Source organism: Myiozetetes cayanensis, unplaced genomic scaffold (assembly GCF_022539395.1).
Source record: "Myiozetetes cayanensis isolate MyiCay16 unplaced genomic scaffold, myiCay2020 scf2-11, whole genome shotgun sequence".
In the NCBI taxonomy this organism is placed as follows: domain Eukaryota; kingdom Metazoa; phylum Chordata; class Aves; order Passeriformes; family Tyrannidae; genus Myiozetetes; species Myiozetetes cayanensis.
In genome coordinates this window covers 398,916-411,861 of record NW_026087411.1, presented here as the reverse complement: position 1 = coordinate 411,861, position 12,946 = coordinate 398,916, and the positions used below count along the sequence as shown (strand labels likewise).

The following is a 12,946-nucleotide window of genomic DNA, read 5'->3' as shown; positions in this document are numbered from 1 at the left end:
CCTCTGTCCGTTCCCGCTGCCACATCCCGTCAGCAGCATCACCTGCGACCTCACCTGCTGCTGTTCCCGGGGCTGTGGGGCCCAAACAAGCCTCCGGCCTGGTGCTGGAGGAAGGCTGGGGCGAGGCGGGGATCTGTGCCCCCGGAAAATGGGGAAACAGGGACTTTGCAAAGCACCAATGCCAAAAATATCCGGGAGCTGCTCAGCAGTTACAGTAACACGGCCCTCCTCCAGCAGCGGATTTCCCTGAGTTTATTGTATGCTGCATTTTTCACGAAAAAACCTGATTCCTCATCCTCTGGAGTGCCATTGTGTTCCTCTGGTGATGGCACCTCACCAAAATCCATGTGGGAGAAGTCACGACACACCTCCGACCCCGACAAGCCCCCCAGTGTTCCCATCTCCAGCTGGGAATGAAAACAAAAACCTCATCTTTCATTTCCAGATAAAAACTTCAATCCCTTTGAAAGGAAGTTGCCAAATTAGCGTTTGAATTCCAGTGCCCCAATAAAGTCTAAATACCACGGGAGTAATTGAAATTAAGGAGAAACGCTACATCAATAGACAAAATTGCGGAGAGCAATGAAATGCTTAAGCGTAATTAGAACAGCAATCAGTGTACAATTAGTGCGAGATCATCATCATAATTATCCTTCCTTAGATCTTCTGGCCAACAACAGCCACATGAAAGCATCAGCTGGAGCTGCAGGCTCTGCCTGTGCTGGACCTGGTGGGTTCCTCAGCTGGGTTTTGGTTATCCAGCAGCATTCCTGGAGTTTTCCAACACCCTCGGCCTCCAGCTCAGCTCCACCAGACTCAAATTCAGTGTAAAAAGCTGTGTGGAATGGATACAGTGGGACTCAGCAGCCCCCAGATTAGCCTGGCTCACCTCTGTGTATCGGTATAAATAACTGTGTTATTCAGAACACACCAGGCGGGCAAGGCTTGGGCTGGGGTCAGAGCTTTCCTGCTCCAGGGATCACCAGGCAATGGATGTGCAGACCTGGGAGCCACATGTAGGGATACGAGTTCCCTGAAGCCTTGGTCCAGCGTGAGGTTCTCCCTTAGTCCCAGGGGCTGATAAAATGGGAATAAAAAGGCTTTCATGGTTGCCTTAGAGTCAAAATTGCTTTTTGCCCCTCCAGAAGGCTTTTCACTGCTAATATCTACATGAAAACAAACTATTTGGTTTTTTATTATTTCATTTTTATTATTTCAGAGTGTCAGCCATGAAATGTTCTCTGTGGGACTAACACAGGTTTTAAGGTGTCGCTGAGTGCCAGGGCTGAAACTGCCAGAGGCTGCACAAGAAAACACTGTCCCACACCACAGTTCTGTTATTTTTCAAAGCCAGGAAAGACTCCAACTTCCTTCAGCCTGTCCCAGCCACACACCAGGTTTGGTTCTGGGAGACTCAACTGCTTCTGAAAATATCTGTGCTTGCTAAAATAATACCTGAAGTAGCACAAAACTTCCTAGCACTTTCTGTGCTGTCTAAAATGCCGAGCGCAGGTTGTATTAACACGCTGGAAACCTTATCCCCAGACAGTGATGCCAGGTTTTGGTGGAAAAGGGCTGCTCCCTGACCCATTGGGGTTGTCCCAGCCCTGGGAGGGTTTTTTCGCTCCATGGAGTAGATGTGAGAGGCTGGAGGGTGTTGTCAGGAAAGAACAACTCCACACCCTGCTGTTTATGTAACAAAAATTAAGGGAATAGGGAGCCTTAGCCTGGTTCCCTGGATGTGTTCCCCGCTCTGTTCATGTCTCAGTGCTCACTGTGGCCGCTGATCCCACAGACAGGCTCATAATTGACTCAAGAATAATCTTATTCCTCCTTTCCCTGATAAGGAACGTGGTCCCTGTCCCTGAAAGCCTACAAAGAGGAGTGTTTTGTTTGTGTTCTCCCTGCAGTACTTCACACTTCTTTTAGATTGTTTTAATTTAATTTTGATGTAATCTGATAAGAGCAGTAAAACTGTCAAAGGAATCTGCCTCCTTCTGTCGCATTAAATACACTTTGAATGAAATGGTGGTTTTTGTCCCCAGTAGCTGCCAAACCAAAGCATCTCTTGATTCAAGCAGGGATTGATGTGCACTAATCTTAACAGCTTTACACTCTGTTTAATTTAGGGAGGCAGCCACGTGTCCTTTAGCATCCTGCTCTCCTCTGGGATGTAACCCTATCCCGAAAGGTGCGGGATTCACCTCACCGAGCTGAGCACCTGGCCCGGGGGGGCTCACCTGCAGGGGGAAAAAGGGACGGCACAGAGAGAAGGAAAGGTCTCTGCCAGAGCTTTTCCTCCCCTGCTTGTCTCCTCCAGGCTTTTCCTCCCCAGGTGCCACATCATCCACCTGTCTCACCCTTGGCCTCTCATCTACCAGGCATCCCCAGCGTGGGATTTGCTGATTTTCCCGAGCAGTGGATCTGCAGAGTCTGCCCCAGCCTCTGCTTGAGAGCCAGGGAAGGGAGGAAGCCCCCTGGACCCAGAAAGTCAGGGCACACCTCCTTTTCTTCTTCTCAATTAGACCCCCAACACAGGCCCTGGTAGCGTTGTCAAAACATACACCAAGTTTACATAATGCCCACAGAAGCCCTTTTTGTTAATGACTCAGGTCCCAAACACAGAGCACTAATAACACACCAGTAATCAGAGAGCGACCGCAGCAGAGCAGTTGAGAGGATCCGACCGTCAGTGGCCATGCCTGGAAACAGCAATTAACGTGTTGAATGTAAGGTTTACATTTTAATAGCTTTAAATGCAATAAAATGCTTTTATGAAATGTTACAGTTCCTTGAAAGCCGTTTCTCCTCGTTTCTGACGCACCAACAGCACACACAGTGTCCGGCTGCAGCGGGTGGCATCTGCTGCCACAGGGCGGGCCACACGAGTTCCTCCAGCACCAACCTGGAACGCAGAACCCAACGGCTGATTAAACAAAAACCTGGAGCCTGCAGCACTTAAAGCTACATAATGTTTATTAAAAGTGTCAGGGCCCTAGCCAAAGCCTGGTGACATAATTGAAAAGCCTTCAGGCCCATCACTGTCCATGGATTTTGAATTAATCCTGGAGGATTGAGATACAAGCACATACCATTGTTTACAGCTCCGTGTTGTTGGTGAGCCCCAGAAAAGCCACAGCACAGAAAGGGCCTGGTTTAGAGACCATTTGCCAGGAAGCATCCCTCCCCTTCAGCCATTTCCAAGTGCTTTTCCAGTCTCCTGTGTGGCACAAGAGACTCCACGAGCAGAAGGGAGCTAGAAATTGCCTGACTGAGGCTGTTCCAAGGCCAAGCATCCAGAGAGGATGTCAGGGAGATTTTGGGTCTCTCTGCTTCCCCAGTAATTCAGACACTCCTGTGTCCAAGCAGATGAGAGGAGTTACCCAGTCCCAGGTTAAGTGTCTGCTGCTGTCTGAAGAGGAAAGAGGAGACTGACTGTGTTGCACTTCCCTGTTCCTGGAGAAATGAGAACAAAATTGAGAACTAAACTGAACTGAGATGTGAGCCCAGAGGCTGAATTTGAATCGAACCAGCCAAAGCCAAAGGGCTCAATTCCCATCTTCTCTGAAAGCATCTGTGCCTCACACCCCAGAGCAGTGTGTGCCACCGCTCCTCTCACTCCTGTTCCTCAAGCTGAACCAGTTCTGGTGTATTTCTGTGCAAGAAAGACTATTTTGTCTCATTATGGAATGTCTCTTTCAGCCCTGCAGTAACCAAGCAGAGAGCAGGAGAAATGGCTCACTAATCCAGGGCCAAGCTCAATGCCACAAGTGCCCACTGGGGTCCCACGGCAGGAGGGACGAGGGTCCCTCTCAGCTACGGCTTGAGGTGCCACAGCCTGGCACAAGGCACCACGAGTTACCCCCTTCCTTACAGATCTGGGAGAGGATATCCCTCTGGAGGCTCAACCCTGTGAGGGCTCCCCGTGCCAGAGCGTCCCGCTGCCAGCTCCGTGCCTGAGGGACGCGGCCGCGCGCTCGCGGTGCTGCAGGGACAGAAAGGGGAGACTCTGCACCCAACACATTTCTGGCATGCAGCACCAACACTGCCTTTGCCGTGCAGTGCCCTGCACTGAGCCACGCTTTTGCCAGGATCCTCTTTGTGAAGGAGGCACCTTCACAGCCACGCTGTTCCCGCCGCTGGCCGCTCCCCAGCTCCCGCCAGCGAGGCCACGGCCTGGCCAGGCCAATCCATCTTGCTCGGTCTGAATGCTGCTGCTGCTGCTGCTGCTGCTGCTTTAAAGGACACAGATCTATCAGGCTCTTTCATTAGCATTTCAACAAATGAGTGGATTCATCTCCCACGCTGATTGAAAGACTGAAAAAGTTTTGCTTCTACAAGTCATGAAAAATTAAAGGGCAAATACAAAATAACTGGGGAATTCTTTTAGCTGAACCAGGTAATGTTTCCCTTTCAGCCCCGCAGTTTCGAGCGAGCGGTTCTGAAGAGCTGCTGCCTGCGTTGACAGGGACGAGGCATCTGGACAAGGTGAAAAGCCTGGAGGATCCAAACGCTGGGCTCAAAGGGATGTGTCTGGCCTATTGTCTGGCCTGATTAATGAAGCCTTTCCACAGTGAGATAATGTGGTGTTTGCCGTGCTGGGAACGCTGCTGTGCAGCACAAACATCACAACTATGGCTAATATTCAATATGATAACGACAGCAACGAGCCAGTCTATGTAACACTGGATTCTGCTCCAAAATGCCTCAAATGATATTTGTTTATTTCCTAATTGTCAGCCACTTTGATGCACTTGTCAGGTTCAACAAGTGCTCCAGGCTCCAAGGGTTTGAAACAAAGGGAAGCTCTTGGGCGAGCCGTGAGGTTGGTGCTGCGTGGGGCCAGGAAAGGGGATCCGGCAGCTCGGGACACACTGGCAAACACAGAGTCCCTGGAGAATCCCTCACTACCTCAAACCAAAATCCTCAAAGCCTCTTCAAGGCATCTGTATTTCAGCACAAACACCTGCAGGTCCACAGCGACTCTGGGAAATGGAAGGGAGCAGATAAGCTGAAGGGCCGCACAGGGGGAGGACAAACGCAGTGCCCTGAGCTCGGGCCGTGGGACCCCGAGCTCCTCCCTGGCATTGCTTGGCCGCTGCCCCTGTTTGAGCCTGACTTCTGCCAAGGCTTGGAGCTGAATGCCCCGACCTGGGAAGGGCTGGGGGAGCTGCACTGCCTGCGGAGCCAGCCCAGGGCTCACCTGGGGCAATGCCCACACGCTGCCTCCCCAAATCCTCTAGTTCTGTCAAATCCAGTTGCTAGTGGATGTGGTATTTTTCACTTCCCATCCCAAACCACCATGCTGGTTTGCTGTGACTTACTTAAGCATTTTCCCCCTGTCTTGTGCAGAGGATTGTTCTGGTGGTGAATGAAAAGATTCTCACATAAAAACCGTTCATTTGTTTGAAAAAAGCAGAAGAAAAGCACAAGACTGTTAAATTAATTAAGCTGTGTCTGCTCAGTGCTCTGCATCCCTGGGGCCCTGAACTCTGTTCAGTACAAGCCTGGCAAAATGGCTCGAGCAGAGATGGAAAAACCCTCCAACAGTGCATTTTGACAGTGTTCAAGAATGCATTTCTGATGTACCTGCGAGGCAAGATGCGTATGGGGTGGACATGCAGGGGGGCAGAGGTTGGGGCTCACTGACAGGGTTCAGGTCCCAAATGTTTTGCCCGTTTTCAGACACACACACACCATACCAGCCTCTCCCAGTGGCTTCCAGGGTGCTCTGTGCCCTGTTTCTATCAGGACCTGACCCGGGGTGGGGGCATCTGACCTGGAGCGTTCCCCTCCTGCCGCCCCCCCCGGAGTGCCCCCTTCGTTCAGCACAGTAACTCTGCTGTTACCTGGCCAGGGCAAGCTCCAGCCTCCGGAGAGCACAGAGGCTGCACCAGCCGGGACTCTCCTGACACAGCAGCCCCGAGTCTCACTCCGGCAGCACTCTCATTATTTCTTTTGCAGGAGCACATTTACTCTCCGTGCCCGAAGGAACGGGGACGCGCTGCCCGCGCTGCCCGCCCAGGTGAGGGCTGCCAAAGAAAGGTAAAAACCCGCAGCTCCGGGCGGCCGGAGGGGGATGCCCGGGGGAGCCCGTCCTGCCACGGGCGACGCGGGGGACGCACCGATGGAATTCGGGGAGCGCTCGGAGCGCTCGGTCCCAGCTGCCGCAGCGGCCACGCACCGAGCCCGGACCCCCCGCCCCGGGGGCGACCCCAGGTACGTGCCGCTGGCCTCGCCCCCCTCCTGCTCACCGCCTTCCGTCCCCTTGGATTTTCCCCCTCTTCTCCCTCCAGACATTGAATTTCGGCGACTTTATCGCCGGGCAGCGCCGCGGCCGGCGGGGCCGCCGCTCCATCCTTAGCCAGGGGGTTTAAAGTGAAGCCGCAGCGGGGCGGGGGTGCCGAACCCCTCGCTTCGGTCGGATCCCGCTGCTCTTCCAGCGGCTATTCCCGGGGAACGGGGCGGACCCCCCCATCAGTGCCCGCGGCAGTGCCCGAGCGCGGCGGGGCTGGAGCCGGGAGAGCGGCGGTCAGAGCGGGGGACACGGACCCGCGGGGGACACGGACCCGCGGGGGACACGGACCCGCGGGGGACAGCGATGCAGAACGGTCCGCCCGGGGAGCGGTGCCCGAGGGGGCAGCGAGGGGGCCGCGTTTCTCTCCCCGCTCCCCCAAGGGTCCCCTTACCTGGCTCCGGGCTCGGCTCCCCCGCCGGTGTCGGCCGCTCCCGCCGAGACACGGACACACAGCAGCCACGGGGAATTAGGAGCTTCCCAAAGCCCTGCCGCCCTTCCCGAGGGGGGTCAGTGCCGGGGATGCCTCACCCCGGCCCCGGGACCCCCCCGGTCCTCCCCCCGTATCGATTCCAGCCTGGCGCTGGCAGCGTTTAGGCCGGGATTGGGGGATAATGGGAATATCATCTGGAGACAATTACCTTTGGAGCGGGCTCGCTTCTCCTCCCAGACACTGTTATTTGAGCAATAGGATCATTTGATTTCATATCGCACTAAATAACCCCCGGCCGCCGCAAATTGCCGCCTTCTCAACAGCCACCCCTCGGAATAAATTGCACAGCGACGCCGTGGGCTCTGGCTTCTTCTTTCTTTCCTTTTTTTTTTTTTTTTTTTCCCTTTTTTTTCCCCCCCTCCTTTTTCTCCTTTGAAGAACATTATTTCGGGATAAGCCAGGACGGAGGCCCGATGCTGTCGGATAAGCTGCGCCCAGCAAAGCTCCAGTTTCCTTAATAAGCCAAGCCCGACCCGCGGGGGTTTTCTTCGTGTTTTTCCCCCCCTCCCTCGGCCTTTCTTTTTTTTTTTTTTTTTTAATTTCCTTTCTTTCCTTTTTTTCCCCCTTCATTTTTTCCCCTCTTTAAAGCAGCTCTTTCCCTGCCCTGGTCCCGCCGATGCCAGGGCGCGATGTGCCTTTAAGGCTCTGTCAGCGCTCGCCCGCAAATCTGGTCATCGCCGGCCTCATTAGATCCGTATTAATGTCAGCCACGGATTGCTAATTAGATTTGTGGGATAAATGAAATTACCCGAGTGGGCTGCGTGGGAGGGGGAGTGCAGTCTCCCAGTGCTTCCCGGGATTTACAGATAGGGGAAAGAAAAAAAAAAAGAAAAAGAAAAAGGAAAAAAATAATTTTCTTTGCCCTCCTTTCTTTTCCTTTCCTTCTTTCCCCTGCTGTTCCCCCGCCCTGAGCCCCATCCCCATCCTCGTGCTCCACTCTGACAATCACTAACCAAGGAATTGCCCATCCCAGCCCCAACAGGCTGCTCCGTGGCTGTGGAAGTGGGGCTTTTGCTCCCCTCTTCCCGTGCTAACGGAGCCCAGGGGGCTGCGCCGGCTGCTGCTCGCCGAGGGATCCCACCCGTGTTGGATCCACGGATATCGGGGAGCGGCTCAGGGGGAACAGCGCTGTGCTGCAGGGGTCGAGGGAGAGACCCTGGCATTATTCATCCTATTTCTTTATCCTTATTAGAAAGCACGATGAAAGCACAGGGCCCGGAGTGCTCCTCTGAGCGCTGGCTGAGCAGAGCGCACACAACCCCAATTAAACACTGCCCGCACCAGGCCTTTCTGCCTGCCAGAAAACCAGCTCTGTTTAACGAGGACCAATTAAATCCTGCTTCATTTTACCTGGCACCTCACAATAGATGTGACAACAAATTCCCTTCCTTCTTCCCTGGTAATTACTGGCAGAACCAGCCTGGCTCCCAGTGGTGGGAAGCCCTTCCCGATAACCCACCCGAACCCCCAGCTGGACCCTTCCTGCCCCCAGTCTCATCAAAATCCACCCAGCCTCCAGTCCTGTCCCAGCCCAACACAGTGCTGGCAGAGCTGGGCCCTCCAGCCCCTCCTAGGGAAGTGTGTGGAGCTATTCCAGCCCAGCTCTGGCCTCCATTCCCAGGCCTTCCTTGAGGTGCCCCAGTCTTAAAGACTGCACCCGGACTCCCTGGGGGACATCGCTGCAACCAGGAGATTCAATTAAATAACCCCAACCCTTTGCTTCTCCCACAAATAAATGGCTTTTTTCCTGCCCCAAATATTTCCTTTCCCAAGTTCCCTTTCAAAAGGGAGAAAGAAAAAAAGAAACAAAACCCCAAACTGGAGAACAACAGGAAAAAAAGGAGAGGGGGGAAAAGAAAAGAAAGAAACTGTTCTCCTTTCTTTTCCCTGTGTGCAGGGTAATTGATAGGCTCTATCAGAGGTCAGGATTTGCATAAGAATTAAGAGCAGTAAATTAGTTTAATATTCCATGCACATCTCCAATTATTCCTGCAGACCTTTGTCTCCACGGCTGGCAGAGAGAAGGTTCAGCTGCTCTTCAACCAAACAACATCTGTGCAGTTAATAATTTGATAAACAGCTCATACAAATAGTTTCTGAATTATCTGCCAACCCAATGACTATTCAGTTTGGGAACACTCAGCGAGGGCTGCACCGGCGGCCGGAGCTTTGGAGCCCTGTCCCGGGATTCAGCTGCACGGCAGACACTCACCCTCCTGATCCCTGAAATATCAGCAGCTCCCTGCACCAAAACCCCATCAGTGACAATATGTAAAATAACTAACTGGCAGTAACTAATAAAACCCCCCATCCCCGCATGTGGAGGGGGCTGCAGCCCCCCCTCCGGAGAGGCTGGTGTGTGCCATGGGGCCGGTCTGTTTCCCCTCTCGGGGGTCACATGTTACCTGGGAGAAGGGACCGGCCCCACCTGGCTACACCCTCCTCTCAGGCAGCTGCAGAGAGCCATAAGGTCTCTCCTCAGCCTCCCAAGTCAGGAATTTCTCTTCCACACACTCCAGGAGCCTCCTGGACCGTCTCCTCTCTGCTGTTCCCTATTTCCAGCTGACACCTGGTAAGTTGAAGTCCCCCATAACAAGAGCTGTGAGGCTTCTCTCAGCTGCTTACAGAGTACTTGGCTGTGTCTCCATCCTGGCTGAGGGTCCAGAGCAGCCTCCCACCAGGGTACCTGTCCCTGGTTCTCATCCATAAGCACTCAATGCTGTCAGCACCATCACTAAGCTCCAAACAACCCAAGCCCTTCCGAACACACAGGGCTGGCCACCACCTCTCCTGCCCTGCTCATCTCTTCTGACTTTGACATTGGTGGGACACAGCCAGGGAATGTGGTTTCCAAACTGCTCCTCGGAGCAACGTGTAATTCCATTTGCCAGACAAGTGACTGACCTTGTCCTTTGTTCCTGCCCTGCCCTGCCCAATTACTCTGCTGGAGTGCAACGAGAAGGAAAATTAAATTTGCACACTGGGTGCCGTGAATAAATGCAGTGACCACCTAAATTTTCTGCTAAGGTGCCTCCTGTAAAGGCCACCAAGGTGGGGGGGCTGTGGCCCCTCCTGGTGCCACTTGACCTGGGCAGTGGGGCAGGACAGCAGGGCAGGATCGTGGCTCCCACAGCACCCCAGGCCTGACCTTAAATTACAGTTGCCAAGAGTTCCCCTGGCGATGCCATGGCTCCTCACACCCTTCAGGCATTAAGCATCACTCTAAAATTAATAGAAAGTTGATTTTAAAGAGATTATGAAGTTCTCTAGGCTAAAGGAAAGGTTAATGCTCCTCTCCATAGTCACGCAACTTTCATGTTTGCTGTCGTAAAGAGCTGATTTTTCTCTCCCATTTAAAGACAGAATTTACCACAAGCAGGAATCCAGAAATAGGGCCGTAAACAGAAGTGAAGGGATCAGGTGCCAAATTTGGATGGATGTCTGGGGCTTGATAAACCACTGCAGCCTTATCACAGCATAAATAATGCCAGACTCAGCACGGTGCTGTGGGCCAGGCCAAGACCTGGTACCTCTGCTGCGGGAGGGAGATCCCAGCCCCCAGGTGGAGATCCCAGTGGGGATTTGGAGCTCACAGGTTCAATTCCTGCTGTGCCAGCCCATGCTGGGCACAGTGTTACCTGGCTGCAGTGCCATGATTCACCATGGTGAATCAGCCCTCTGAATATTCAACACTGGCAGCTCCAGGGCTGCCCAGACCCAAGGATTCGCCAGGAAAGGGAGGCTTTTATTCCCTCCTTTCCAAAACTGAGATCAATGCACTGTGCCATCTCTGGAGCCTGAGGCTGTTCAGACTGAGACTGTGTTTTGCCCCAGCTCTAACTACATGCAAACCCAGTTTTTATTTTGGAAGGTAAACGTGCTGCTTTAAGGAATTCAAATCCCCCTTTTCCAGCCCTGATGCCTGAATGCTGCATGTTGTAAGGAGGGAACCAGACGCCCAGGTGCTTTCTGTCACCCAGGTGCTTTCTGTCACCCAGCACGGGCCATCCCTCGCTCTGAGCAACACTGGCTCTGCAGTGCAGGACACTGGAGATCTTTGGTGTTGATGGTTCACCCTGGAAGCTCTTAAGCCCCTTTGGTCCCTGGATTTAACCTCAGCATGAGGATCTCAGCACTGACACTTGCCAAGCGGCGCTGGGTAGTTTAATTAATGTTTGCAGAGCTCTGGGCACAGCTCTATGTGCGCCTGCATTTGCTAGGCCTCGAGTACCATGGAAATCCTGGCACTGCCACCTCAGCCACATCCGGGATTTCCTTTGTCATCTCAGGGTGATGCACCCTGAGGCGGGAAAAGGCAAATCCAGCCTGTCCCAAGGGGTGCCTGAAAGGCACATTCCCAGCGCCGCTTTTTGGCACTGAGATGTCTCTTTACGGACTCTCCCATCGAGTTGCCGTGCCACTCTCTGTGTTATGGAGCCCCACAAGTGTCTGTAATGAGAGATTAAAACAGTAGTTGTGCTGTGTGATTGATTTGTGGAATTCCGGTGTCCCCGCGCGTGTAAATTCCCCGAGCCGCCGGGATGAGCGTCTGGGCCGTGTATTCATGGGGGGAATGAAACCATCGAGTGCATGGGGAAGGGGGGCGTGCATTTGCTGGGTGGTAAGTTATGTGGCCTTTAGAGGCAGGGGAAGGCAGGCTGGGGACGGGGTGGGGCTGTTCCCTCCTGCCTTCCCCCCGCCGATAAATCAGCAGCCTGAATAAAATATGCCGGGTGTGTGCGCCGGGCCGGCACGCGGCTCGGGAGCGCTCGCCGCGCACGCTGACTGCAAATGGGGTGGGTTATCAGCAGCCATAAAACACCCCCGCTTCCCCCAGCTGATTATGAACCTCATGCATCGCAAATGACGGAGCGGGAGCGCCGGCGGCGCCGAGGTACAAAAATAAAATATTTACAGACTGACAGGCTAATGGACACTTTCCCAAAGAGCCGTTAGAAAGAAGTAGTAAATGGGCCCGTGCTGATGCGGGGCAGCGGGCCCGGTCAGGGATCAAGACACACGGCACCGTATCGGATAACATCTAATTGGCAGGTCACATCCAAATGAGTGTAGTCATGCATCATCCGGAAGGCTTTCTGCTGGTTATAAAGACACTTGTAAACAATTCAGCCGCTGAACATGGCAATAATATGTTGATCCGGCATGTAATGAGGTGTTCCTGGAATCAATAAACTAGTCATGAAGAGCAGGGAGCAAGGTCAGCGCCTGCCTTTTTGATGACCTTTGCTGGCTGGTGAGGACATCATATACTCTGAAGAGGACTTTTCTCATATTGCAGAAGGCGCCGAGTGTCAGAACTTCCATTCGCAGCAAGCAAATGAACAGCCGGGCTCTGCATGCTAATGAAGTCCAGGCTATTTTCCACCTTTTCATCTGCACATTATGCTCTTGACTTTGGAGAAGGTGGGAATTAGGTTGGACCCTCGTGTCAGACTGCCTGATGGCTCGGCTCCGGAAAACTGGTAATTGAAGCTGATGACTGATGCGGAGGAGGCCTGAATTTGGAAATAAACAGTTTCAAGCACTGCATGTCATTTCTAGAGAGACTGCTGAGTGAATGGAAATGAGCTCCGTTTCGCCGATCTAATGCAGTTTCTCAGCAGGAAAAACACCGTCTTTGAGACAACAATGCCAATCAGGGAGATTTAAATGTCCTGGCGATAATGTAAGGAATAGCACCTGCCTCCACAAACAGCACTTAGGGAAATGCTGCCCCACGCCAGGGCCTGCGGCTCATGTCCAGCCCCCCAGCGCCGGTCCTGGAGGAGCAGCGGGGAGGGCACGGCACACCCTGTGCTGGGCTGTGCCAGAACACTGGGAAAAACCATCAGAGACACTGAAAACTGGGGTCTGAGGAACCTGTAGCTAAACACGACGCTGTGCGTGCTGCAGCTGCCCCACTGAACTGCTCCTCCCTGGCACATCGGGCACAAATCCTCTGCCCTCACCCCCAGCACTGCTCTCCGGGGCTGCCTTCGCTCACATCGGCCCGGCTGCCCGCCCCACCCAGATAAAAATATGGAGTTCTACACAAGGCACTCCAGGGCCAATATCTTCAGGCTTGACTCTGCCATCTCTGCTGGTGGGAAACAACATTACAAATGTTATAAACCCTTTCAAAGTCCTTCCTGCCTGGT

At 53.4% G+C, this 12,946-nt stretch overlaps 1 protein-coding gene across 5 annotated transcripts in view; it reads right to left on the bottom strand.

Annotated features, from left to right (window-relative positions):
• Window positions 1–8: 8 nt before the first annotated feature.
• LOC126640190 (uncharacterized) overlaps window positions 9–12,946 on the bottom strand; it is a 71,786-nt gene continuing 58,848 nt past the window's right edge. Inside the window, exons 4-6 of one of the 5 annotated variants that reach the window (XR_007628950.1) lie at window positions 6,937–12,304; window positions 3,093–3,412; window positions 9–2,905 (exon numbers count right to left, since the gene is read on the bottom strand). Coding sequence is in view for 4 of the 5 variants with exons in the window: in XM_050315776.1 (XP_050171733.1) it covers window positions 11,982–12,304 (323 nt within the window). In the remaining variant the exon portion in view is untranslated. The other 4 variants (XM_050315780.1, XM_050315779.1, XM_050315776.1 and 1 more) reach the window with 4 other exon arrangements.